Source organism: Oncorhynchus kisutch, linkage group LG3 (assembly GCF_002021735.2).
Source record: "Oncorhynchus kisutch isolate 150728-3 linkage group LG3, Okis_V2, whole genome shotgun sequence".
Lineage (NCBI taxonomy): Eukaryota > Metazoa > Chordata > Actinopteri > Salmoniformes > Salmonidae > Oncorhynchus > Oncorhynchus kisutch.
Window position 1 is genome coordinate 68352271 of NC_034176.2, and position 27658 is coordinate 68379928.

General features: G+C 42.4%; 1 protein-coding gene across 8 annotated transcripts in view; it reads right to left on the reverse strand.

Moving 5' to 3' along the window:
* Window positions 1-4939: 4939 nt before the first annotated feature.
* The window catches only part of LOC109880921 (interferon regulatory factor 8), a 53704-nt gene continuing 30985 nt past the window's right edge, over window positions 4940-27658 (reverse strand). Inside the window, exons 7-14 of one of the 8 annotated variants that reach the window (XM_031812424.1) lie at window positions 11711-11884; window positions 9526-9709; window positions 8647-8747; window positions 8291-8399; window positions 7546-7593; window positions 7042-7446; window positions 6734-6849; window positions 4940-6327 (exon numbers count right to left, since the gene is read on the reverse strand). In XM_031812424.1, the coding sequence (XP_031668284.1) occupies window positions 6292-6327; window positions 6734-6849; window positions 7042-7446; window positions 7546-7593; window positions 8291-8399; window positions 8647-8747; window positions 9526-9709; window positions 11711-11884 (1173 nt within the window). In that variant the 3' untranslated portion in view covers window positions 4940-6291. Of the gene's footprint in view, window positions 6328-6733; window positions 6850-7041; window positions 7447-7545; window positions 7594-8290; window positions 8400-8646; window positions 8751-9525; window positions 9710-11710; window positions 11885-27658 lie in introns of all 8 variants that reach the window. The other 7 variants (XM_031812400.1, XM_031812388.1, XM_031812395.1 and 4 more) reach the window with 7 other exon arrangements.

Here is a 27658-nt window from a genome sequence, read left to right on the forward strand (position 1 = left end):
CTATGGACTTTAAACTGGGATCTGTATGTCATGTTAGCTAGTAGGAGATGGATACAGTGTGTTATATGTACTGTATACCTTTAGGGCTCTTCAGTTAAAAAAAGGTTCAAACAAAATAAATACAATTAATACCTTTAGACAGCCTACTGTATACATTTCTCACTCATATTGAAGGATGTTCAACACACGCACAGTATGTGTTTTCAGCTGGTCTTATCTAACTCATTATTTCTGACATTAAAGCTTGCTAATAAACTTCCTATGAGTACAGCCCCCTGTAGAGGCTGGTTACTCATGGCCTCAGACCCACTGGCTTATAGCAGATCACCATGCGCAATGCCAAGCGTTGGCTGGAGTGGTGTAAACTTGCCGCCATTGGATTCTGGAGCAGAGGAAACACGTTATCTGGAGTGATGAATCACACTTCACCATCTGGCAGACGGACAGACGATTCTGGATTTGATGGATGGCATAAGAACGCTACCTGCCCCAATGGATAGTGCCAACTGTACAGTTTGGTGGAGGAGGAATAATGGTCTGGGGGTGTTTTTCGTGGTTCGGGCCCCTTAGTTTCAGTGAAGGGAATATTAACGCTACAGCATACAATGACATTCTAAACAATTCTGTGCTTCCAACTTTGTGGCAACAGTTTGGGGAAGGCCCTTTCCTGTTTCAGCATCACAATGCCCCGGCACACAAAGCGAGGTCCATACAGAAATGGTTTGTCAAAATCAGTGTGGAAGAACTTGACTGGCCTGCCCTGATCTCAACCCCATCAAACACCTTTGGGATGAATTGGAACGCTAACTGCCGGCCAGGCCTAATTTCCCAACATCAGTGCTCGACCTCACAAATGCTCTTGTGGCTGAATTGAAGACCACGTGTAACCACGCCAACCCAGGACCTCCACATCCGGCTTCATCACCTGCAGGATCGTCTGACACCAGCCACTCGGACAGCTGTTTGCACAACCAAAGAAAATATATTTGGATTTGTTTAACACCATTTTTACACATTAGTAAAAATAAAGAAAAACCTGTGAATGAGTAGGTGTGTCCAAACTTTGACTAGTACTGTATGTGTTCCAGTTCCCTCCAATATCCTGCACCTTTGCACAGCCATTGAAGAGAAGTGGGACAACATTCCACAGGCCACAATCAACAGCCTGATCAACTCGAAGGAGGAGATGTGTCGCGCTGCATGAGGCAAATGGTGTTCACTCCAGATACTGACTGGTTTTCGGATCCACGTCCCTATCTTTAAAAAAAAGGTATGTGTGACCAACAGATGCATATCTTTATTCCCTGTCATTTGAAATCCATAGATTACGACCTAATGAATTTATTTCAATTGACTGATTTCCTCATGAACTGTAACTCATTCATAAAATGTAGAGATAGGTGTGAGATAAAGGACGCATTGACCCCCAGAACTTGTGTCTCCTCCGTCTTGCAGGGACCCCTCTCAGAGGGGCTTGGTGGTGGGTTTGGGGTCAGAGGGACCTAAGTGAACCGATACTGATTAGAGGAAACAACCCTGGACTGCCGGCCAATGTGTGTGTGTGTGTGTTTGTGGTTTGTGTGCATGCATGTGCGTGTGTGTGTGTTTGTGTGGGTGCGGTCAGGTGTCTATCCTCCAGGTTCCAGGAAGTGGGTTCCCTCTCCACCTGTCTCTCCACCCCTCAGTGTTCTCGCTGCTCTCCCAGTTCCTCTCTTGTTGACTATTCTCATCTCACACATGCATGTCTCTAACCCCACTCCTCCCCAGAGGCACAAGAGACTCCCAGCTCACTCTGATTGCATAATAAAGATCCTTTTCCTAGGAAATCACAGGTTCTAGCATAATAGTACATTCTGTTGTTTTGTGTATATCTTGGTTATGCTTCTGCTTCTCTTGGTATTTACTTTGTCAAATGTTTTTTCTAACCTTTATTGTAACAGGAAGTGATGATGAGACCAACCTCTCTTTCACTGATGAGCCTTGTATACAAATCAATACATATCAATATACTCCCGAGAGGCGCAGCGGTCTAAGACACTGCATCTAAGTGCTAGAGGCATAACTACAGACACTGGTTTGATTCCAGGCTGTATCACAACCGGCTGTGATCCGGAGTTCCATAGGGCGGCACAATTTACCCAGCGTCGTTAGGGTTTTGCCGGGTTAGGCCGTTGTTGTAAATAATAATTTGTTCTTAACTGACTTGCCTAATTAAATAAAGGTTAAATAAATAAACATCAATACACAAAAAGCAAAACACAATCATAGAATCATTCTTCAGTAAAAAGGTCCCACAATCATCCTTTTGAAATGCCCTAAAGGCACCAATTCATCCTCCTTTAGAGAGCCTTGGAGATCATTCCACAAGTAATGTGCAAAAAAACTCAAACTCAGATTTACCTAAATCAGTGGAGATGGAATGGATCTCCAGATTTAGCCATCCCTGAGACTGGGTCTGATACCTGTACATCTGGAAGTAAAAAAATGAAGTAATGTATGTAGGAAGTTTATAAAGGAGGGCTTTAAAGGAGTGCTCTATAAATAAAATAATCACAGAACAATTGAACAAAATAATGATATAATTGAAACAAGCAGCAGGAAAATACCATTTATTAAAAAGGTTAAGTGGGAATGCACCTGTAGATCTCACCAAGACCTTTGAACTTTAAGTCATCATCTATTTGGGTGGGGCAGCTAAAGCATCATCAACAACAACTGTCAATCTTTAATCTGGTTTGTGTTTACTGTATGTCCCTTATTTATGGAAATTCACACAGTCTTTCTCCACATCCTTCTGTTGCCTGCAGGATTCACATGATACAGTATCATCCAATCATCAGCACTGATACAGTAACTTAATAACAGTAGTCACAATACAGTATTCAAAATACATCTCAATACCGTTTAGAAAGTGAAATACATATACAGATAGTAAGACTATACAAACATGTATAATATTGAACACAAGTGAGAGAAGAAAACAAAGTGTTTGCCACTAGTTATGACTCCATCCATGGCTTTATCATGCATTGTTTCCTGTAAATGATGTCTTTCTCCAAAGAAAGACAAACAATAATGATGTTTCAGAGTCTCATATTACGTATAACTGAATGAATGCAATTCTTGTTTCACATCAAAATTAAATAAATGGAAAACATAGCAGTACAGACTATCCTACTTTCATGTTCTGCTTTTACATACAACGGCTCACATAGGAAAAAGGGCATATTTTTATTTCCTGTGTTTTCGAGTGTCAATGGTGAATGTGATGAAACAAGATGAGGGGATTCACAGACCAAAACATTGTGAGGGAAGAGGAGGAGGGGGGGGGGGGGGGGGGTCATTGCTGACTATACAGCCCAGTTCAGAGACATCTTTACATTCTAAGAGAAGTCAGCAACAAATCCAGCCACAAAACCAGAAAGAGAAAAATCAGATTTTGAAGGAGATACTTTGGAGAATAGTGATTCCTCTTTATTTCATCTTTCATTTCTTTGATGGTTCTAGTTAGTTCATGAGAGGCTGAAGTGTATGTCAGTGTCTCTATATCTGGCATAATGCATGTGTAGAGACCATTACATTCAACTACTACTCTAGTGTCTGTATGCTACCACCACAGCCGCTGATGTTGAATGGAAGTCTTGCTTTTTTATGATCATTTATTGTGGGAAACCTCAGACGCCACAAGGCAGTGTTGCAACAGGAGGCACCACACTGCAGACACTGCAACTATAGACAGAAAATCGAAGCTTGTGCTTCGTGCATAAGTGCACACCAACACCCCCATAACCAACTTTTCTCATTATAACTAGGGACAGCAGTTTTTCCTGACCACTTGATCTGACCAGGAAGTCTGAGTTATTAGGCCTAGAGTTTGTCCTGCTCAGATCACATAAGTAGAGGCAATAGACCCAATTCTATTCTTCTGAATATTAGAGACACATGGGGTTAAATTAGCCTAGTCTCAGACAGATCTTATTTGGGGGGTAGACTTGGTTTCCTGTGAAAGTTTCTGACGGCTTGCAGTCAGTTCCTGCTCGTTGAAACCCTGTGGAGGGGTTCTGACAGATGTGTAACACCTCTACATGTCTCTGGACAACAACGCGTACACACACACGCATGCACGCACACACACACACACACACACACACACACACACACACACACACACACACACACACACACACACACACACACACACACACACACACACACACACACACACACACACACACACACACACACACACACACACACACACACACACACACACACACACACACACACACACACACACACAAAACAAAATGTATCCGAGCCAGCCCAGTACAGTTCTTGTCAGCCCTGTAGTGTTAATCAGGCACAAGTCAAGTGAAATATATTACCTAGACTATTTGTGATGATTGTTAGCCATGTTTTGTAGCTGAATTCCAAATAAATAACTGCTGAGTGACCTGAGAACTGTAATTTAACTGTAATTGTAAGTGTAATTTTTCTGTAATTTAGCAGTTTCTCATGATTTGAGATGGGAGAATAGCCCATTCTCTAGAAGTTACCAGCAATGAGATGACCAATAAATGAATCCCCCACAGAGGGAATGGGAAGATCACAAAGACCTTTGTCTCTCTTCTTCTGCCCTCATCCTCCTTTCTCCATCAGCCATGTCTTACTCACTGGGGATGTCCTAGACACTAGTTTCCCTCCTCTATGGTCCGTCCTCTCTATGGTTTCTGAAAATGTTGGCTGTTGTTCCATCACTAATAAACTCATTCCCTCCCTCAAACACACGTGATTTCACTTGTGGGATGTATGGTGACGGGCGCTACTACCATGGAACTGAGAGTCTATGGTGGCTAGTATGGGTACACCTCTGGAAAAATGATTTTTTTAGGCCGCCTGCGTCTTTCAAAGTATTCAATGAAATACACACACAGGAAAATTATGTAATTTTACAATTTATTCTGGTTTATTGTGTTTTAGCTGTGGTTTTCAAGCCATCATCAAAGACTCAATCAAAGATATGTTCAGTAAGTGACTTCATAGATATTGTTGTATAACAGCTCATAAATAAAATACAAGCCAAATGAACAGATTCACTGAAAAGTTTGATATTAATTTCAAAGTTTGAAAAATGAATTCAGAGAGAGTAAAACAGTGGGCAGAATAGGATAGTAAAACCTATCTATATCAAATACAATCCAAGCAATCATGTTGCTGTTAAAATCTCTCATACAGTATAACAAAAAACATTCTACAGTACAAATGGAAAAAATATACAAGTTTTAAGGAGGTTATACCTATAAAGAAAAGAAGTAATGTGGTGTACTGGTAGCTTTGACATGATGACTAGTATGGACTATTGGATTGAATATCAATCACATTTTCCATCATAAAAAAGACATTAAAAGCAGGTGAGAAATCTGACAAACAAAAACTAGTCAATTGATAGACACAAATTCTAATATAACATTCGACACTTCAGGGTTTATTCAATCAAATTTACTGCTGTAGTAAACTCACCACGTTGTTTAAAAATGAATAGTGATAACCTTGATGATAGTAGGTTTACAAGGCAGAATAGTTAAAAGCCCTATTTATTCAGAATTGTATTAATTACATTTGTACTGTGTTTTATTTCTGGATTGTTATATGTGGTATACTTCCTGGGGTGGTATATTTGATGAGTAAACCCTTTAATACCTTTACAGCACCATTTGTAATACGGTTGTATAGTACTTCCCTTTCTTGACACACAGTGTCTCTGTAACACCCAAGCTGCATAGCGTTGGGTCCTATCAGTTCACACCTTGCAAGTGTTGGCTTTGTTCCGATCCCCTATCCCATCTCTTTCTCCATTCACCAAAGTATGCCCTTGCTCATTGGCTCTGAAGAATTGAAAAGCATTGCTGTAAGCAAGGGCTAAAAGGTGTGAGAGGCTGAAGTGTAAGTTATTGACATATTTCACCATATGTCATGTCAGTCCTTTCTTGTTATATCAATGAGTGAAGGAAGGTGCTCTGTTCAGGCGGTGATGGGCATGTTGTCCCTGTAGCAGGCTGCCCTCTGGGGGGCGGTGTAGCTACACAGGTCCTGGTAGATCCGGGCCATCTGCTCCCCGGCCTGCAGCTCGTCTGACTGGATCTCCAGGTTAGGACTGCTGTACTGGGAACGACGCATGCTCACTGCATCCAACAGCTGCTGGCAGTTCACTGGAGTGACCTGTGGCCGAGCACAGACAGAGAAAGAAGAAGAGGAGGGGAGAGGGAGAGAAGGAGAGGGGCAACTGTAAGCTCAGTCTGCCAGCTTCCTGCAGTAGACTGGAGTGATCTGAACACAACCAGACAGGGAGAGAAGAGAGGTAACTGTTAGCTCAGTTTGTATTTTTATGGTACACTCTTAGAAAAAAAGGCGCTAATTTAAACCTTAAAGGGTTCTTTGACTGTCCCCATAGGAGAACCCTTTGAAGAACCATTTCTAGTTGCAGGTTCCATGTAGAACCTTTTTCTACAGAGGGTTCTACATGGAACCCAGAAGGGTTGTACCTGGAAGCAAAAAGGTTTGGGGAGAGCCCAAAGAACCCCTTTGAAACCCTTTTTTCTAAGAGTATAGTGGTGCCCTTTTGACCAAATCACCTTAAAGACTAAAGTTACCTCTATTTACTCAAACACATTCTGGGACTGTGCAGGGGGGATACCACATGTTTCAGTGATCATGGGGATATAATCTCTGCTACCTGGATGATGATAAGTTTGCTCTTGGCTGTGCTGAGGTCATGAAGCTCCTCCCCGAAACACAGGGTCACCATGGGGTCAGGGGCGGGAAGCTGGCCCTCCTGGTACAGCTGGAGAGCTGGGACAAACAAAGCAGACAGAGAATAGTTTATTACACAGACAGAGACTGCTTCATCATAACTGCACACTGATGAGTAAAGGCATATACTCCAAAGAGTATATGTCTGTCAGTCAAGAGTACATGAATTCCTGTCCTCTTCAGAGCACAACATCCTAAATCAAAAAACAACATGAATTCCTTCCTCCTCACCTTCGAAGAACCTTCCTGTGTCAAAAATCTTGACCACAGCGTCTCTCTCCAGTTTGCATGGCCCCCCAGGGCTGTAGTGGGGGCCCAATTCCCCCTGCCCGCTCCAGAACACACGACTCTGGCACAGCCTCTTGATGAAGATGCCCTCGCGGTTGGCACGGACCAGCACACCCCTCTCCAGGTGGCCCAGGAGCTTGCGAGTGACATGGCGTTGGCGCTCAACCTCGATGAGTTCAGCAGGAGGGAAACGGACATTCTGCAGGCTGTCTGGGAGACAGTAGGGGGACCTGTGCTGGACCAAGGGAGGCTGACCCGGAGAGATACGACAGCCATCAGCATGAGATGTCACCACGCTGTCCATCAGCTTCCCACCATAGAAGAAGTTAATGATCATCTGGGAGAAGGCTGGAAACAGAGGGAGGGAAGTGTTGAGTAAGCCAGAGGACGTCTCACAGAGGAATGCAAATAAATACATCTGTATTTAGAAATACTGAGGAAACATACCGGCATTGAAAGAACCAATCGGCGAGGGATCTTGATGCCCCGGAAAGACTGCAGGGTAATAACATTTTAAAAAGATAACTGACTGTGGTATAGATTTTTTATATCATTTTATATTATATCTATCATGAAATTCAAATGTTCGTTAAGATGCAATGATCTTGAGTGACCGTGAAAAACATCTGACCCCTCTATCATGTCATCATTTGTCATTTCATCAAAAAATACAGCCCGTCAAGCACAACAGACTCACAGGCGGTGTGACCAAGAAAGAAACACCTTAGTCAGCAAAGTGCTAAAGGAAATTAGCAAATCCTTCCCCCTCTAGGATTCTAGAATCATGTAAACAAGCTTGTGTTTAGAAGCCATAACTGCAAGGTAGTGTCGCAGAGTTTTGCGTCGCTATATATGCAGTTATTTTTTAATTAATAAATCACTACTCTCACAAAGGAGGAACCGTAGCCTCATAGAACATACCACAATAACGCCCTTTTTGATACAGGAGTCATAAACATGCAAGTTTCTCTACACATCTTAAAAAATGTTCTCATGGAAAACAGCTAGACAGATACTTTTAACAAAGGACAATATGATGTATAGGCATTTGCTAACTAATTAAATAGATCAGATAATTCACACACACATATATATATATATGTTCCAGTTGCCACTGTATGAAAGTGTTTAAATGGACATGACACCACTGCATGTTGGAGACACTCCACTAGATTGGATAAAAGACCCTTACCACTGGCGCTGCCCTGGGACCAGTACTCTGGGCTGGGCTGCATCCTACAGCCATCCTCCTGGGGAGAGTGGCTCCTCTTGACGATGCCAAGGTACTCATCACTGGAAGACTGACAATGGAATGACACACCATGTTATTAGTCTCTAATAACCATACATCAACAACCATACATATAATCACACATATTTAGAAACAGAAGAGGTAAGATAGTTGATAGTGGAGGATAGAGACAGAAAAGGAGAGAACTTGAGCGACAGTAAAACAAGAAAACAGAGAGAAACAGAGAGAGTGAAGTTGGTGAGAAATATAGACAGAGAGAGGAAGGGAAGAAATGGATGGAAAAAAGAAAAGCACACCTGCTTCACCTCTTTGATGAGCTCCTCCAGGTGTGCAGAGCTGCAGTCCATGTCAGTAATGTCACCAGGGCTAGATGTCAAAGCTGCTGCTGCACTTTTACCTGCTGGAGCAGAGGGGACAGCATGGTTGTTAGTCTTATTATCACAGCTATTTTTTTTATATTTACTACGGAAAAGGCTGATGGTCAAATGTAAATCAAGTCTCAGCAGCAAGCTGTCTTTGTCCAGGTGTCTATGTTTTCAACTCTGATCAAGGCAACATCCTTCTGCTGAAACATAAGTGACTTTTAATAGATCATTTGGGCATGGACGCAATTATTTTTTAAACTTTTTCTCCCCAATTTCGTGGTATCCAATTGTTTTAGTAGCTACTATCTTGTCTCATCGCTACAACTCCCGTACGGGCTCGGGAGAGACGAAGGTTGAAAGTCATGCGTCCTCCGATACACAACCCAACCAAGCCGCACTGCTTCTTAACGCAGCGTGCATCCAACCCGGAAGCCAGCCGCACCAATGTGTCGGAGGAAACACAGTGCACCTGGCAACCTTGGTTGGCGTGCACTGCGCCCGGCCTGCCACAGGAGTCGCTGGTGCGCGATGAGACAAGGATATCCCTACCGACCAAGCCCTCCCTAACCCGGACGACGCTAGGCCAATTGTGTGTCGTCCCACGGACCTCCCGGACGCGGCCGGTTGCGACAGAGCCTGGGCGCGAACCCAGAGTCTCTGGTGGCACAGCTGGCGCTGCAGTACAGCGCCCTTAACCACTGCGCCACCCGGGAGGCCCTGCATGGGCGCAATTTGACTCTACATCCATTCAATGCAGGTGTTTATAATGTTCATTATTCTAATGTCTCCATAGTGTAAATATGAACTCACTCTTCTGCTCCTCCTCAGGGACAATGCGATACACCTTGTAGGGCTCAGAGATGTCCAGCTGGGACCTGTCTCCCACCTCCTCGAAGTCGGGGCTCTTATTGAGGGCACACCGCAGCCTGGTCTTCCATGTAGCAGGCTCAGCCTTCTCCCCCTCCTTAAACTTCCCCTTAAACACCGCCCAGGCCTGCAGGGAGGGAGCAGATGCATTAGAACGAGAGCCATAGTAACATACATCCAAACATAACACATACCTGCTGGTGCTGTCAACAACTTGTTATATTGAAAAAGGTCTGGACCTGAACGAAAGAGATTAGAAAAGTCCATGATGAAGCCATGCATAGAAGTAATTAGAACTCAACTACTTTGACAGGCAGAATACAATTAATCACATGATAAATACAGGTAGGATACATGAAACAAAAGGTTGAATTGTAATGACATGAAACTGGACAGGTTCTGGTTTAAATGATTTGTTAACTATTAAGTTATAATTACACAAAGATATTAGATTTTCAATGTAATCTCTCTCCGCTTGACTTCTTATGGCCATGGGCTCTAATTTAGCTGGCTCCAAGGAAGCGCAAGTGTCAAACGCAGATTAGTTTGCAATTTCATCATGTAAAAACTGGTGCACTGGCATTTTCCAGCCATTATGCCAGGTTCGGCAATTTACCTGTCTAGCATCAGCACGCTTGCACTGAGGGGGGAAGGGTGGCAATATTTGAGGTGTGTCCTTAAATACAAGCGCAAAAGTGACAATTTCATGGAGCGCTAATGGGGAGTTTAAAGAGCCACAAAAAGCAGGTCTTAATGGTAACACAGTTGATAATGGCATGGCTTTTGAGAGGTAGCCTTTTCAGGCATGGTGCACAGTGCCCATGGAAGAGAGATGTGCCTTTCATGCCAGTGAATCTCGTATTTAGAAACATAAAAAAACTATGTTTAATTCAAAAAATGTTTTTTAAATAATCATAGCCTCCCCTTATTCAAGGCCGATTTAGCAGCATTGCATAGATGCATCTTTTTTTCCGGGCCATTAGCCAAGTAGCCTAATAAAGGGGGTTTAAACGGTATGCTGAGAGTGCTTGGAAATATTTTGCCCTCATGCTTTCTCACAATTCACATACCTGCATAGTTAATATCGCTTGTTCAAGTATCCATCCTCATCTCCACAGAGTGCATTTAATCTGGTTACCAAAGATACGCTCCTCCAAACAATTATTCAATTAATCAATGGTAGGGCTAGGCTATATTTTGCTTATTGATAACGTGCCTCACACATACAATGCGATTTGTGGGAGCCTAGTATTTTTTATTTTAGATGAAGTGTGATGCGTAAAGACATGTAGGCTATAGGCTATGCTCGTTGAAGCCAATTACAACACTGTTGACTGACACCATTCCAAACATAGACTATTGAGCTAACTCATATGTTTTTTTTTACTGTTGCTATTACTTATTACTGTAGCATATGCTATTTAATAAGTTGTAGTATAAATCCACAATGGACCAGGACGAGAATAGTCCATGCCCCCAGCCGAATTGGAGTTGATGACAATACAAAGATCATCAATAACTTAGAGAACTCAGACAAATGCATGCATTATTAAGCCATGCAATGCGTTGAGGGGTCAAGCCCTTGTCACACCTACAACTTGTTTATTTATCAAATCCCAGCCCTTTAGCGCCACTGCCAGCTATCGTGTTTATAATTCTGGCTGTGAAGACAGCACCAATGTTTCTGACACACCCCCAGACCAAGAGTTACCGCCAGCACTTAGATTTAGCATTGTGTTAGGTTTGTTCAAATAGAGCCCCGTGGCTCATAGATCAACGTATTGTCAATTATGTCATCATACTCTGTAGCCTATTTATGTGCGTTACAGGTGGTGAGAATGTGTTAATAAACCAACAACACGTAATGCACACCTGCTTGATTTGTAGGCGCATACTAAACAATTAATGTGTAGCCTATTTATGCGCGTTACAGGTGGTGAGAATGTTTTAGTAAAACCAACAAAACGTAATTCACACCTGCTCTATTTGTAGGTGAGAAAAAAAAGTTTGTGCTATATGTCTCTCCATAAGTGGTGCGGAAGGCTAAACATATCGGTGATCTAAATATGCTCTCAAATCTACCGCTATCAACAAAATCCTCGTTTGAAATGTATGCCAATAAACCTACCTTGAAGATAGAGGCGTCGACCTCCTGGTTGTAATCCTGCTTCCCAGCATGTTTCCAGGGGATGCGGAACATAGTGCGACTGTCGTCCTCCCAGAGCAGCCCCGGGTACTGGCCGCTCTGGATCTGCTCAACTAGCCACTGTTTCAGCCTCCGACCGCCCGGGTTTACTGACATCTGTCATAAACATTCACAAGACATGTCACTGTATGGGCTGAACGTTTGTTTTAATTTGATACTTGTTTGTGATAATTATGAACTTATTTCAAGAGAGAGAGAGTAAAAAGTAAAACAAGATAATATTGGTTTATTATTTCAAAACAACTATCTTTTTATATAGCTAACAAGGGACCACTCTTGAAGAGTTTAAACAAAGACAACTAAACCTTACCTTTTATTTTTGTATTGATAAGTCCTTTAGATATCCTTGTGATATCCTTCAAATAGCTTATTGAAGACTATTAAACCCTAACACCAAGTCGATGTCTCAGAGTCAATAGAATAAATCTTTACTCGCATAACAGTTTAATCTCTTCTTTCAGATGAATGAAGCATTGACTGCAAGCTGATTGGACAGATGCGTTTCACTTGTATCCAATCGGGTTTAGGAAATACTTATAGATAAACCAATTCGGAAGTCTTGTTCTTGGAAGCATGGGCATTTACAAGAAATCATCTGACAGGAGATATCGTAGTAGGTTCTATGCCACAGTTGGCTACAGACGGCGGGGTATTGAACAATCCTGGATAATAATTAGTAAAGGACAAAGGGAATTTCACCGCGTCATAAAATGACATTTTACTGTAAAGGTCGGCCCAACAGGTATTGTTCCTTCGTCACCCCACTGGTGCAGGTTTTACTACAGCCTAGGCTGCATTCAAACATACTGTAGGTGTAGGCAGAGTGACTTTCATGTTGGCTATGTTGGACATCTAAATAGATGCAATTATAAAGTGTTTATCATGTTACCATGTGAATTCGTTTTTATTTCGTGGGAATAAGAGTGTAAAAAAAGAAGACAAAGTCTCTAATGCCAACATGCGTATTCATGGCCCTTATACTGAAAGGACTATACACAAAACATTAGGAACACCTGCTCTTTCCATGACATAGACTGACCAGGTGAAAGCTATGACCAATTATGATGTCACCTGTTAAATCCACTTCAATCAGTATAGATGAAAGGGAGGATACAGGTTGAAGAAGGATTTTTAAGCCTTGAGATATGGATTGTGTATGTGTGCAAAGGGTCCAGGACGGGTCCAGGACGACTGATCCGTGTAAAGGAAAGAATGAATGGGACCATGTATAGTGAGATTTTGAGTGAAAACCTCCTTCCATCAGCAAGGGCATTGAAGATGAAACGTGGCTGGGTCTTTCAGCATGACAATGATCCCAAACACACCGCCCGGGCAACGAAGGAGTGGCTTCTCAAGAAGCATTTCAAGGTCCTGGAGTGGCCTAGCCAGTCTCCAGATCTCAACCCCATAGAAAATCTTTGGAGGGAGTTGAAAGTCCGTGTTGCCCAGCAACAGCCCCAAAACATCACTGCTCTAGAGGAGATCTGCATGGAGGAATGGGCCAAAATACCAGCAACAGTGTGTGAAAACCTTGTGAAGACTTACAGAAAACATTTGACCTCTGTCATTGCCAACAAAGGGTATATAACAAAGTATTGAGATAAACTTTTGCTATTGACCAAATACTTATTTTCCTCTATAATTTGCAAATAAATTCATAAAAAATCCTACAATGTGATTTTCTGGATTTATTTTCTCATTTTGTCTGTCATAGTTTAAGTGTACCTATGATGAAAATTACAGGCCTCTCTCATCTTTTTAAGTGGGAGAACTTGCACAATTGGTGGCTGACTAAATACTTTTTTGCCCCACTGTACATGCAACTTAAAAGTTAGATCTCACAAAATGTATATTTGAAAACGTTTGGACATCTCAGCAACCTTGAGGGAAGCTATACAAAACCTTGCAGAGAGCATATCCAACTGACAATCTCTTAGAAAAAAATATAAACTATTGAAACCAAGACTTAAAAAAACTGATGTTGGCACAAGATGGAAGGAATGTTAACATAACTAATGAAATTACAGCTAACAAAAGAGTATGCTTAATCCAGTGTAAGATAATGTATAGAATTTATTATGCAAGAGACAAAATTCACAAATTATACAGTACAACGGCAGAATCATGTCTTCAGTGTTAAACAAATAATGACTTAATAATCAATGCTTTTTATGAAGTCCGGAAGTTGTGGATGGAGCTAGAAAGTTTTCTGTCAGAAGTATTGCAATGTAAACTTAATTTGAATCTATTCTGTCTGCATATTTCAAGACATTGCATATGGGGGTGTAGTGAGATGGACGATTCTCTTCTCATCACTCATCTTGAAAAAATGGATACAAAAAACGTGGAAATCAATCAATTCGCCATCATTAACACAATGGAAAAATGATTTATTATTTAAATATTGAAAGTGCGTGGGCTATGGAGAGAAACAAAATGGTGCAGTTTCAGGCCATGTGGCGGAAAATGATGTGGGCCCTGGAGATGGGGGTATGTGCTAGTGGGTCTAGCCAGGTGGGATGTAGTTATTGTTTGTATGATGTTGTCATTTGTGTGTATGTTTTTTATTTGTTATAAAATCGTATAAAAAAAAAAGAATGGTTCACCACCCAGAGGACATCCAGACGACTGTGGGAAGCATTGGAGTCAACATGGGCCAGCATCCCTGTGGAGCACTTTTGACACCTTGTAGTCCATGCCCCAATGAATTGAGGTTGTTCTGAGGGCAAAAGGGATGCAACTCAGTAATAGGAAGGTGTTCCTAATGTTTTGTAAACTCTGTGTATATGCTAAAAATAGCCTGACCTACAGTAGAGAGCTGATTTCATCTGACTAATATTAAAACTACACAGGAATGGTTCAGTGGTTTCAACAGATACTGCAGGACTGAATGTTGGCGGAGAGGGTTAACTTGTTGTGCCCCATCCTCAGTACTGTATTCAGACAGCCTTTGTATGTATCATTTCGAAACTGAGAAAAGCAGTTGTGGTGAAGGTAAGGTCACATGTCCAGGGTGCGTTTTGAGGATTTGAGCCATGTCGTGGTCTGGCCTCACCTGTATGGCAGGGGTGGAGTCTGTATAGGGGGGGACTGTTTGGGGAAGCTGGGGGTGGCATGGTCTCTGGGTCAAAGAAGGACTTCTCACTGAGGGGAACAGAACACTCATTGTTACTACTGTGTCCATGCCAGTCTGGGGTGGCACGGCCAAGGCACTCTGTCTCTGACCAACCCCCCATCTCTGGGTCTTTCCCTAACACATACACAAATAACATTTTATTGTCACATGTGCTGAATACAGTAGCTTTAGACTGAATCGTGAAATTCTTATTTACGTGGACTTCCCAACGATGCAGAGTAAAAACATATATATTTTTAAATGGTAACACTAGGAAAAAAATACACAAGAATGGAGCTACACTACATGACCAAAAGTATGTGGACAGCTGATCGTCGAACATCTCATTCCAAAATCATGGGCATTAATATGGAGTGGTTCCCCCATGTGCTGCCTCCACTCTTCTGGGAAGGCTTTCCACTAGATGTTGGGACATTGCTGCGGGGGACATTAGTGAGGCTGGGCACTGATGTTTGGCGATTAGGCCTAGCTTGCAGTCAGTGTTCCAATTCCTCCCAAAAGGGTTTGATGGGGTTGAGGACAGGGCTCTTGGCAGGCCAGTCAAGTTCTTCCACACTGATCTCGACAAACCATTTCTGTATGGACCTTGCTTTGTGCACAGGGGCATTGTCATGCTGAAACAGGAAAGGGCCTTCCCCAAACTGTTGCCACAAAGTTGGAAACACAGAATCCCTAGAATGCTGTAGTGTTAAGATTTTTCTTCACTGGAACTAAATGGGCCTAGACCAAGCAATGAAAAACAGCCCCATACCATTATTCCTCCTCCACCAAACTTTTCAGTTGGCACTAAGCATTGGGGCAGGTAGCGTTCTCCTGGCATCTGCCAAATCCAGATTTTTCTGTTTCTGTCATCACTCCAGAGAACGAGTTTCCACTGCTACCGAGTCCAATGGCGGAGAGTTTACACCACTCCAGCCGACGCTTGGCATGGGGATCTTATTAAGCTTGTGTGTGGCTGCTCGGGCATGGAAACCCATTTCATAAAGCTCCAGACAAACAGTTATTGTGCTGATGTTGCTTCCAGAGGCAGTTTGGAACTCTGTAATGAGTGTTGCAACTGAGGACAGATGATTTTTATGTGCTATGTGCTTCAGCACTCGGCAATCCCCTCCTGTGAGTTTGCATGGTCTACCACCTCGTGGCTGAGCCTTTGCTGTTCCTAGATGTTTCCACTTCACAATAACAGCACTTACAGTTGACCGGGGCAGCTCTAGCAGTGCAGAAATTTGAAGAACTGACTTGTTGGAAAGTTGGCATCCCATGATGGTGCCACATTGAAAGTCACTGAGCCCTTCAGTAAGGCCAATGTTTGTGTATGGAGATTGCATGGCTGTGTGCTCAATTTTATACACCTGTCAGCAACAGGTGTAGCTGAAATAGCCGAATCCACTCATTTGAAGGGGTGTCCACATACTTGTATACAGGTCCTGTGTAGCTCAGTTGGTAGAGCAGGTCACTTGCAACGCCAGGGTTGTGGGTTCGATTCCCAAGGGGGACCAGTATGTATGCACTCTACTGTAAATTGCTCTGGATTAGAGAGTATGCTAAATGACAAAAATCTCAAATGTAAATATGTACTGTATATACAAGAAGTACCAGGTCAATGTGCAGTGGTTTGAGGTAGATATAGAAAGTCTACTCCCCCTTTAACATTTTCGGCTCATAGACTGGAATTAAAATGTAATTTTTCCACATTGGTTTACATATTTTTTTATTTTATTTTACTAGGCAAGTCAGTTAAGAACAAATTCTTATTTTCAATGACGGCCTAGGAACAGTGGGTTAACTGCCTGTTCAGGAGTAGAACGACAGATTATGTACCTTGTCAGCTCGGGGATTTGAACTTGCAACCTTTCGGTTACTAGTCCAATGCTCTAACCACTAGGCTACCCTAACCACTAGGCTACCCCACAACTACCAAGTGAAAAAAATATTCTGGAATATTTTATTAAATCTATTTTTTTTAAATTGGACTGAAAAGCTTGGTTAGATAAGTGATAACAATCCTGAATTACCTCAGGTGTAACCAATCACCTTCAAAATCACACACTAAGTTTATTGGCCTCCATCGGTGTTAAATTGTAGTGATTCGCATGATTTCAAGATAAATTCAGCAGTTCAAATCAAATTGTATTTGTCACATGCACCGTTTTCAACAGGTGTAGGTAGACCTTACAGTGAAATGCTTAATTACAAGCCCTTAACCAACAATGCAGTTAAGAAAAATACCTACAAAAATAAAGTAACAAAAAATGTAAGAAATAACAATAGCGAGGCTATATACAGTAGGTACTGGTACAGAGTTAATGTGCGGGGCACCGGTTAGTTGAGTTAATTGAGGTAATATGTACATGTAGGTAGAGTTATTAAAGTGACTATGCATAGATAATAATAACAGAGAGTAGCAGCAGGGTAAGAGGGGGGCAATGCAAATAGTCTGGGGAGACATTTGATTAGATTTTCAGGAGTCTTACGGATTCGGGGTAGAAGCTGTTTAGAAGTCTCTTGGACCTAGACTTGGCGCTCCAGTACCTATTGCCATGCGGAAGCAGAGAGAACAGTCTATGACTAGGGTGACTGGAGTCTTTGACAATTTTTAGGGCCTTCCTCTGACACAGCCTGGTATAGAGGTCCTGGATCAAATCAAATCAAATCAAATTTATTTATATAGCCCTTCGTACATCAGCTGATATCTCAAAGTGCTGTACAGAAACCCAGCCTAAAACCCCAAACGATGGCAGTAAGCTTGGCCCCAGTGATGTACAGGGCCGTACACACTACCCTCTGTAGTGCCTTGCAGTCGGAGGTCGAGCAGCTGTCATACCAGGCAGTGATGCAACCTGTCAGCACACGTTTGATGGTGCAGCTGTAGAACCTTTTGAGGATCTGAGGACCCATGACAAATCTTTTCTGTCTCCTGAGGGGGAATAGGTTTTGTCGTGCCCTCTTCACGACTGTCTTGGTGTGCTTGGACCATGTTGGTTTGTTGGTGATGTGGACACCAAGGAACTTGAAGCTCTCAACCTGCTCCACTGCAGCCCTGTCGATGAGAATGGGGGCGTGCTTGGTCCTCCTTTTCCTGTAGTCCACAATCATCTCCTTTGTCTTGATTACGTTGGAGGGAGAGGTTGTTGTCCTGGCAACACACGGCCAGGTCTCTGACCTCTTTCCTGTAGGTTCCCTCTGCTGGGTAGTGAATTGCAAAGCAATCACTCAACCATAAGCACCAGGGAGCTTTCAAAATAACTCTGGGACAAAGTTGTGGAAAGGCACCGATCAGGGGATGGGTATAAAAATATTTTAAATGCCTTGAATACCCCTTGAAGCACTTGGGAGATTCTATAACCATGTGGTCAAAATGTTAGTGGTCTGACAAAATGAAACTATTTGGCCTAAATGTAAAGGTTTATGTTTGGTGCAAACCCTACATGGCACATCACCCAAAGAACACTATCCCTAATGTGAAGCATGGTGGTGGCAGCATCATGTTATGGGGATGTTTCTCGTCGTCAGGGACTGATCAGGATAGAAGGTAAAATTAACGGAGCAATGTACAGAAAAGTCCTTGAGGAAAACCTGCTACCCTCTGCAAGAAAGCTGAAACTGGGAGTGAAGTTCACCTTTCAGCATGACAACAACCCGAAGCACACAGCCAAAGCTACAGTGGAGTGGCTAAGGAATATAAAGGAACATTTCCTTGAGTGGCCCAGTCAGAGCCCTGACCTAAATACAATCGAAACTTTGCAGCATGACTTGAAGATTGCTGTCCATCAGCACTCCCCAAGGAACTTGAAAGAGCTTGAACAGTTTTCCAAAGAAGAATGGTCAAATATTGCCAAATATAGGTGCGCAAAGTTGGTAGAGACCTATCCCAACAGACTCACGGCTGTAATTTCTGTCAAAGGTGCTTCCACCAACTCAGGGGGGTGGAGAGGTATACAATTATGACATTTCAGTTTTGTATTTAATATATATATATATTTAGCGCTTTGGTACTATTTTCACAAGTATGTGGTACATTTTCAAAATTCTTAGTACAAAACTCAAAACTGGTCACACTTGTAAAGCAGTCAGTCTTTCATTCAAAACCTGTCATTGTGCATTCATTTGGAATGTAAACATCTCTCACTGCACAACCAACCATTGATTCAATATATACATTTGTGAAATGTAATGAGAACATTGGTTTAATCCCCAAAACACAACATTGATATCGTTTCAATCTGGTCGTTTTAACTACCAGTTAATCCAATACCAAACAATGCAAGATACGTGTTTCGAATCACCCTTAGAAGTGATGAAAGTAATATGCTACAGTACAGTAAATTACAGTAGATTACAGTTTTCACATTAGGCAATACACTTAAATTACCCAACAAAATGGATAAAAAATCTATCATTTCCATAATATCTATCCAATGTGTAATCAAAGGTGTGATCAATGAAGATATCCTCTACAACCATTCATGCAACATTAAAAAACAAAAACAATATAGGTGTACTGTCTGTAATAAAATGTAAGAAATTAAATGAAACAAATTAAATTGATGAAAATAAAACACAAAATTTAGCACGCATTCATTTGTATCAAGACTGTCTTGAGCATTTGGCCATAAATTCATCCACATCACAGTGAATGTCCTCATTGTTCATGCACCACGGGAAAAAGCTTTTGGCATGGCGAATCCAAGCTTGACATTTGGTCGTCATTGATGTCATAACATGCCTCATCCATGGCCAGAAGGAGGGTGGCAAGCTCATGGGGATGGCGATCGTACAGTTTCGACCTTCAATCCTATTGAGGATTTTCAACCCTATTGAAAATCCTCAATAGGGTTGAAAGAATAGAGAGTATGGGGCAAGTATAGCATCATGAATTGGGGATGGGCCCGAAACCATGCCTGAACCACCTCTGCATGGTGGAACCTAGCATTGTCCCACACAATGACCCTTCACCATGAACGGCCCGCTCAATTTGATTGAGAAACACAATGAGCTGTGCAAGTAATGGCCGATGTCCGACCACAACATCTTCAGAGATAGCTGTTTCCTCCACGTTGTCCAGGCACTTGGATGGTCGCCAGTTGGCCGATGTCCGACCACAACATCTTCAGAGATAGCTGTTTCCTCCACGTTGTCCAGGCACTTGGATGGTCGCCAGTTGGCCGATGTCCGACCACATCATCTTCAGAGATAGCTGTTTCCCCCACGTTGTCCAGGCCCTTGGATGGTCGCCAGTTGGCCGATGTCCGACCACAACATCTTCAGAGATAGCCGTTTCCCCCACGTTGTCCAGGCACTTGGATGGTCGCCAGTTGGTCGATGTTCCGCCCACGGAGACGAGTTTTGGCCAGGTTGAAGTCCGCTTCATCAACAAAGATATACTTGTGATTGTTCACAGCAGCATCAAGCACCCTCTTAAAATATATTTTGGTTAGTTACTTTTACAGTATAGTTCCAATATGATATTGTGATTCTGAAGATAGAACAGAGTATACTGTCATTAGATCATACTGTAAGAATACTGTAACATGTTTTGTGAATTTAAATGCATTACAATGTCATTTACTGTACATGTAATGGTAATATGCATAGTTCATATCATGTAAACTTACAGGTTTTCTTGGTGAAATGTTCTCATTATCAAATTGACAGTTGATCTTTTCAGATCGGGGTGAACTAATTTGGCAGCCTCTGCCATGGTAAGGCCTCTGTTTGCCACGAGGTCAATGACGATGACCTGGGCTAGACACAACAGTTTCCTGACGGGGCCCGTGCCCACGTCTTGGACCTCTTAATGTTTTAAATTTGAGGATATGTTTTGAGTTTGTACTAAGAGTTGTGATATTTTACCACAGACCTGCGAAAATAGTACCAAAGCGATTAAAAAGCAGCGTTTCCCAATTTCGGCTCTGCCCCCCTGGGTACACATTTGATTTGGATTCAAATCATCAAAGCTTGATGATGAGTTGGTTATTTGAATCAGCTGTGTAGTGCTGGTGCAAGAAACTAAATGTGCACCCGAGGAGGGAGGGGTGCAGAACCAAGTTTGGGAAACCCTGCTCTAAAGCACTGACACAACAAAGTGTGAAAAAAGTTCAAGGGGGTGTAGACTTTCTATAGGCACTGTACATGAAGGCAGGGTAAAGTGACTAGACATCAGCATAGATAATAAGAACATAAACAACATAGTGGCAGCAGCATATGATGTGTAGAAGTGTGTGTGTGTGTGTGTGTGTGTTTGTGTTATGTCGGTATGAGTGTGTGTGTGTGTGTGTGTACACTACCGGTCAAAAGTTTTAGAACACCTATTCATTCAAGGGTTTTTCTTTATTTTTACTATTGTCTACATTGTAGAATAATAATAATAGTGAAGACATCAAAACTATGAAATAACACATATGGAATCATGTAGTAACCAAAAAAGTGTTAAACAAATCAAAATATATTTATATTCTTCAAATAGCCACCTTTTGCCTTGACAGCTTTGCACACGCTTGGCATTCTCTCAACAATCTTCATGAGGTAGTCACCTGGAATGCATTTCAATTAACAGGTGTGCATTCTTAAAAGTACATATGTGGAATTTCTTTCCTTCTTAATGTGTTTGAGCCAATCAGTTTTGTTGTGACAAGGTGTGTGTGTGTGTGTGTGTGCGGGGGGGTGGGGGGGGGGGTAGTATACAGAAGATAGCCGTATTTGGTAGAAGATCAGGTCCATAGGAATGAAAGACCCAGAGTTAAGGATAAGGATAAGTTAATTAGAGTTACCAGCCTCAGAAATTGCAGCCCAAATAAATGTTTCACAGAGTTCAAGTAACAACTGGTCAGAGGAGACTGTGTGAATCAGGCCTTCATGGTCGAATCAATAAGAAGAAGATACTTGCTTGGACCAAGAAACACGAGCAATGGACATCAGACCGGTGGAAATCTGTCCTTTGGAGATTTTTGGAGATTGAAGATTAAAAAAAAAGATTTTTAGTTCCAACCACCGTGTCTTTGTGAGACGCTGTGTGGGTGAACGGACAATCTCCACATGTGTATTTCCCACTGTAAATCATGGAGGAGGTCGTCTATGGTGTGAGGGTGCTTTGCTGGTGACACTGTCTGTGATTTACTTAGAATTCAAGGCACACTTAACCAGCATGGCTACCACAGCATTCTACAGCGATACGTCATCCCATCTGTTTTGGGCTTAGTGGGTCTATCATTTGTTTTTAAACAGGACAATGACAAAACACACCTCCAGGCTGTGTAAGGGCTATCTGACCAAGACGGAGAGTGATGGAGTGCGGCATCAGATGACGTGGCCTCCACAACCCCCCTAACTCAACCAAATTGATATGGTTTGGGATGAGTCTGACCGCAGAGTGAAGGAAAAGCAGCCAACAAGTGATCAGCATATGTGGGAACTCCTTCAAGACTGTTGGATAAGCATTCCAGGTGAAGCTGGTTGAGAGAATACCAAGAGTGTGCCATGAAGGCAAAGGGAGGCTACATATTTGAAGAATCTCAAATATAAAATATATTTTGATTTGTTTAACACTTTTTTGGTTATTACAGTGAGGATTTTGTGTGAGAGTGTCAGTGTAGTGTGAGAGTGAGAGAGTGTGTATATATAGTCACGTGAGTGTGCATAGAATTAGTGCAAGATAGGGTCAGCGTGGATAGTCCGGGTAACAATGAACAATTTAGCAGTCTTATGGCGATTTAGCAATATTATGGCATGGGGATAGAAGCTGTTGCAGAGCCTGTTGGTCCAAGAGCTGATGCTCTGGTACCATACACTTTCAAGCACAAGCTCTCTCTATCTCTGCACACACATACACACACACATTAGTTTAGTTATGATTTGATAATACTTCGGTTTGTAGCCAGCCTTATACAATTGCTGTAAGGTTGTTTCAGTCTCAATATGCTGATTTGGCTTCATAATAGTATTTATTAGCATATATTTCTTGGCAAACAATGAAAGTGTACATTTGAATATTAATAAAGCAGATACATGCACTATGATACAACATCATTTGTACCACTAAACATTTAACAAAGATCTTAAAAATTCCCTAAAACTAAAATAATATTTAGAACTTCTGATAAATTGACAAGCAAATTTCCAAAGAAGATTTACGGTAGATTTTTAGGAAGACCCCATATTATGACTTTGGGCTGTGATGATCCTTCATTTTACTAGCTGGAACGAGGCATTCATTTTCTATGGTAAAGCTGATGTTATATAAAGCTTTATCACATGCAGCTATACAGTAGCTGGATCAGTTTAAATTAGGGCGGAGAGCATCTTATGTTCATTCATATGTCCATTCAACCCTCAACACCAATCAGATCTTCCATCTAACCAGCGGACTGCATTTAACATGATGTAATCATGGTACCATGTAATAACATATTGATAAACATATTAATAATAATTTATTATAATGTAATGTTAGGTGTAGGACTTTTTCCTGATCATGTGACCTAACCAGGTCCTCGTTATAGGTCTTAGGCAGATGATTTAAAAAAAATGCTAGTCCTACACTTCTTTATCTGTTTGGCCTTAAAAGTTGACATGTTGGTTTTAGAGATAAGTTGAGGCGACGTTATAGGACAGGTGAAGCCTCATGGTAGTATGTGGCTGTAAGGTCAAGGTGTTGAGGTGTGGAGGTGTTTGGATTAAGGCTTCAGTGAGCATCAGAGCTCCTGATCAGGCTGTACTAAGGTCAGTTTAGTGGCGATGGACATGGGAGGTAGTGCAGTGGTGAGAGAGTCAGTTAGACAATACCCCTATGCACTTGGGACCTGCAAGTACTAAATAGTTACAGGCAATAAGGTGACAATTCCACCTAGTCTATCAGAGGGCAGGGTGGAGCTATTCCCATATTGCTTAGGAGGACTAGGTTCTGGAGAATGTCTTGGTCAAGAGAAACCCCTGGCCCTACTTACACCCATCAGATCCTTTCAGATCTAAGTGCCTAGGGATTGGGAAATTGTCTCACTCTACAGGCAGGCCTGAGCTGGAGGTTGGTGGGACCAGGGAGACTCGCGGCCCCTTGGCTCATCTGTTTCCCCCAGAGCCGTTGTAGGCATTGTAGGGTAGAGGGTAGACACTGGAGGCCTGGTTCATCCAGCCCTGGTCCCCTCCTCTCCTCTGGTTCTCCTGCTGCTGCTGCTCTATGTACTGGTTCAGCAGCGCTCCCACCTGCTCCTGGTCCTTGAAGGGACTGTGGCAGAAACTGGCCCGCAGCCACGCCCGGTACTGGAGAGAAGACAGACAGAAAAGACCATGTTTGATGGTTCAGATCAATTAGTGTTCTATGGTCCCCCAAGGGTGGGATGTCAGAGCAGAGTGTTCTGGAGTCAGAGCAGAGTGTTCTCGCGTCAGAGCAGAGTGTTCCGGCGTCAGAGCAGAGTGTTCTGGAGTCAGAGCAGAGTGTTCTGGAGTCAGAGGAGAGTGTTCTGGAGTCAGAGGAGAGTGTTCTGGAGTCAGAGGAGAGTGTTCTGGAGTCAGAGCAGAGTGTTCGGGCGTAAGAGCAGAGTGTTCTGATGTCAGAGCAGAGTGTGTGGGTGAGAAGTTATTTTTCTATTACCACACTTTCACTTGGTTTCTTTTCCTTCCCAGTAGATGGTGATAGATGTAGATAGAGTTAGCTACAATCTAAGTAATTTATCTCTAGATCAATCTCTGTGTGTGGTTGGCAAACGGACAGCAGACATTCCTGAAAACAAGGGACTTTTCTCAGCAGCTCAGAGAGCCATAAGAGGTCCAACAGCTGTGCCCCCAACACACTCACTCTGGCTTTAACAACATTGCTTCTGGGCTTGATCCCAACTTGAAATCTGTGCACGTAAATCATGCATTGATGTCATTGCATGTGTAACTTGTGAAAATTCAAGTTACACATGCTGATCTCAAGATGAGATGTGACCTTCTATGAGGACTGAAAGTATCATATATTTACATAGACAATGTCCTCTAAAATGGCCCAGTGTCTGGGTTTAACGGTACTCGAGGAGGCAGCAGGGGTTGGGTGGGAAACCCCTGGCAGAAGTCCCAGGTCTTCAACCCAGCGGTCAGTGGGCCCACATAGGGACCAGTGAGAGCTGAGGAAGGGGTGGGGAAAGTTAGCTCTGAATCAGACCTTTACCAGGAACCTGCCTCCACTTCCGTCACTCCTCCTCTGACGTTCCAGCTCACACATTAGCTACGGGCTCTCAAGCAAAAACAGATCTAGGACCAACCTCGATTGTAGTGACTGTGTACAGTGCCTTGCGAAAGTATTCGGCCCCCTTGAACTTTGCGACCTTTTGCCACATTTCAGGCTTCAAACATGAAGATATAAAACTGTATTTTTTTGTGAAGAATCAAAAACGTGGGACACAATCATGAAGTGGAACGACATTTATTGGATATTTCAAACTTTTTTAACAAATCAAAAACTGAAAAATTGGGCGTGCTAAATTATTCAGCCCATTTACTTTCAGTGCAGCAAACTCTCTCCAGAAGTTCAGTGAGGATCTCTGAATGATCCAATGTTGACCTAAATGACTAATGATGATAAATACAATCCACCTGTGTGTAATCAAGTCTCCGTATAAATGCACCTGCACTGTGATAGTCTCAGAAGTCCGTTAAAAGCGCAGAGAGCATCATGAAGAACAAGGAACACACCAGGCAGGTCCGAGATACTGTTGTGAAGAAGTTTAAAGCCGGATTTGGATACAAAAAGATTTCTCAAGCTTTAAACATCCCAAGGAGCACTGTGCAAGCGATAATATTGAAATGGAAGGAGTATCAGACCACTGCAAATCTACCAAGACCTGGCCGTCCCTCTAAACTTTCAGCTCATACAAGGAGAAGACTGATCAGAGATGCAGCCAAGAGGCCCATGATCACTCTGGATGAACTGCAGAGATCTACAGCTGAGGTGGGAGACTCTGTCCATAGGACAACAATCAGTCGTATATTGCACAAATCTGGCCTTTATGGAAGAGTGGCAAGAAGAAAGCCATTTCTTAAAGATATCCATAAAAAGTGTTGTTTAAAGTTTGCCACAAGCCACCTGGGAGACACACCAAACATGTGGAAGAAGGTGCTCTGGTCAGATGAAACCAAAATTGAACTTTTTGGCAACAATGCAAAATGTTATGTTTGGCGTAAAAGCAACACAGCTCATCACCCTGAACACACCATCCCCACTGTCAAACATGGTGGTGGCAGCATCATGGTTTGGGCCTGCTTTTCTTCAGCAGGGACAGGGAAGATGGTTAAAATTGATTGGAAGATGGATGGAGCCAAATACAGGACCATTCTGGAAGAAAACCTGATGGAGTCTGCAAAAGACCTGAGACTGGGACGTAGATTTGTCTTCCAACAAGACAATGATCCAAAACATAAAGCAAAATCTACAATGGAATGGTTCAAAAATAAACATATCCAGGTGTTAGAATGGCCAAGTCAAAGTCCAGACCTGAATCCAATCGAGAACCTGTGGAAAGAACTGAAAACTGCTGTTCACAAATGCTCTCCATCCAACCTCACTGAGCTCGAGCTGTTTTGCAAGGAGAAATGGGAAAAAATGTCAGTCTCTCGATGTGCAAAACTGATAGACACATACCCCAAGCGACTTACAGCTGTAATCGCAGCAAAAGGTGGCGCTGCAAAGTATTAACTTAAGGGGGCTGAATCATTTTGCACGCCCAATTTTTCAGTTTTTGATTTGTTAAAAAAGTTTGAAATATCCAATAAATGTCGTTCCACTTCATGATTGTGTCCCACTTGTTGTTGATTCTTCACAAAAAATACAGTTTTATATCTTTATGTTTGAAGCCTGAAATGTGGCAAAAGGTCGCAAAGTTCAAGGGGGCCGAATACTTTCGCAAGGTACTATAAGTGACGTCACCCAATTCCATTGAAGCTTGTAGAAAAGTACACTTTACAAAAAAGGACTTAGGAAAATTGCAATTGGTTCAGAACATTGCAGCACGGCTGGCCCTTGGATGTACACAGAGAGATAATATTAATAATATGCATGTCAATCTCTCCTGGCTCAAAATGGAGGAGAGATTGACTTCATCACTGCTTGTATTTATGAGAGGTATTGACATGTTGAATGCACCGAGCTGTCTGTTTGAACTACTGGCGCACAGCTCGGACACCCATGCATACCCCACAAGACATGCCACAAGTCTCTTCACAGTCCCCAAGTCCAGAACAGACTATGGAAGGCGCACAGTACTGAGTAGAGCCATGACTACATGGAACGCTATTCCACATCAAGTAACTCAAGCAGTAAAATTAGATTTAAAAACAGATTAAAAAAAGATCTTATGGAACCGTGGGGACTGTGACGCAACAGAAACATAGGCACAGACACATACAGTGGGGCAAAAAAGTATTTAGTCAGCCATCAATTGTGCAAGTTGTCCCACTTAAAAAGATGAGGCCTGTAATTTTCATCATAGGTACACTTCAACTATGACAGACAAAATGAGAAGAAAAAAATCCAGAAAATCACATTGTAGGATTTTTTATGAATTTATTTGCAAATTATGGTGGAAAATAAGTATTGGATCACCTACAAACAAGCAAGATTTCTGGCTCTCACAGACCTGTAACTTCTTCTTTAAGAGGCTCCTCTGTCCTCCACTCGTTACCTGTATTAACAGCACCTGTTTGAACTTGTTATCAGTATAAAAGACACCTGGCCACAACCTCAAACAGTCACACTCCAAACT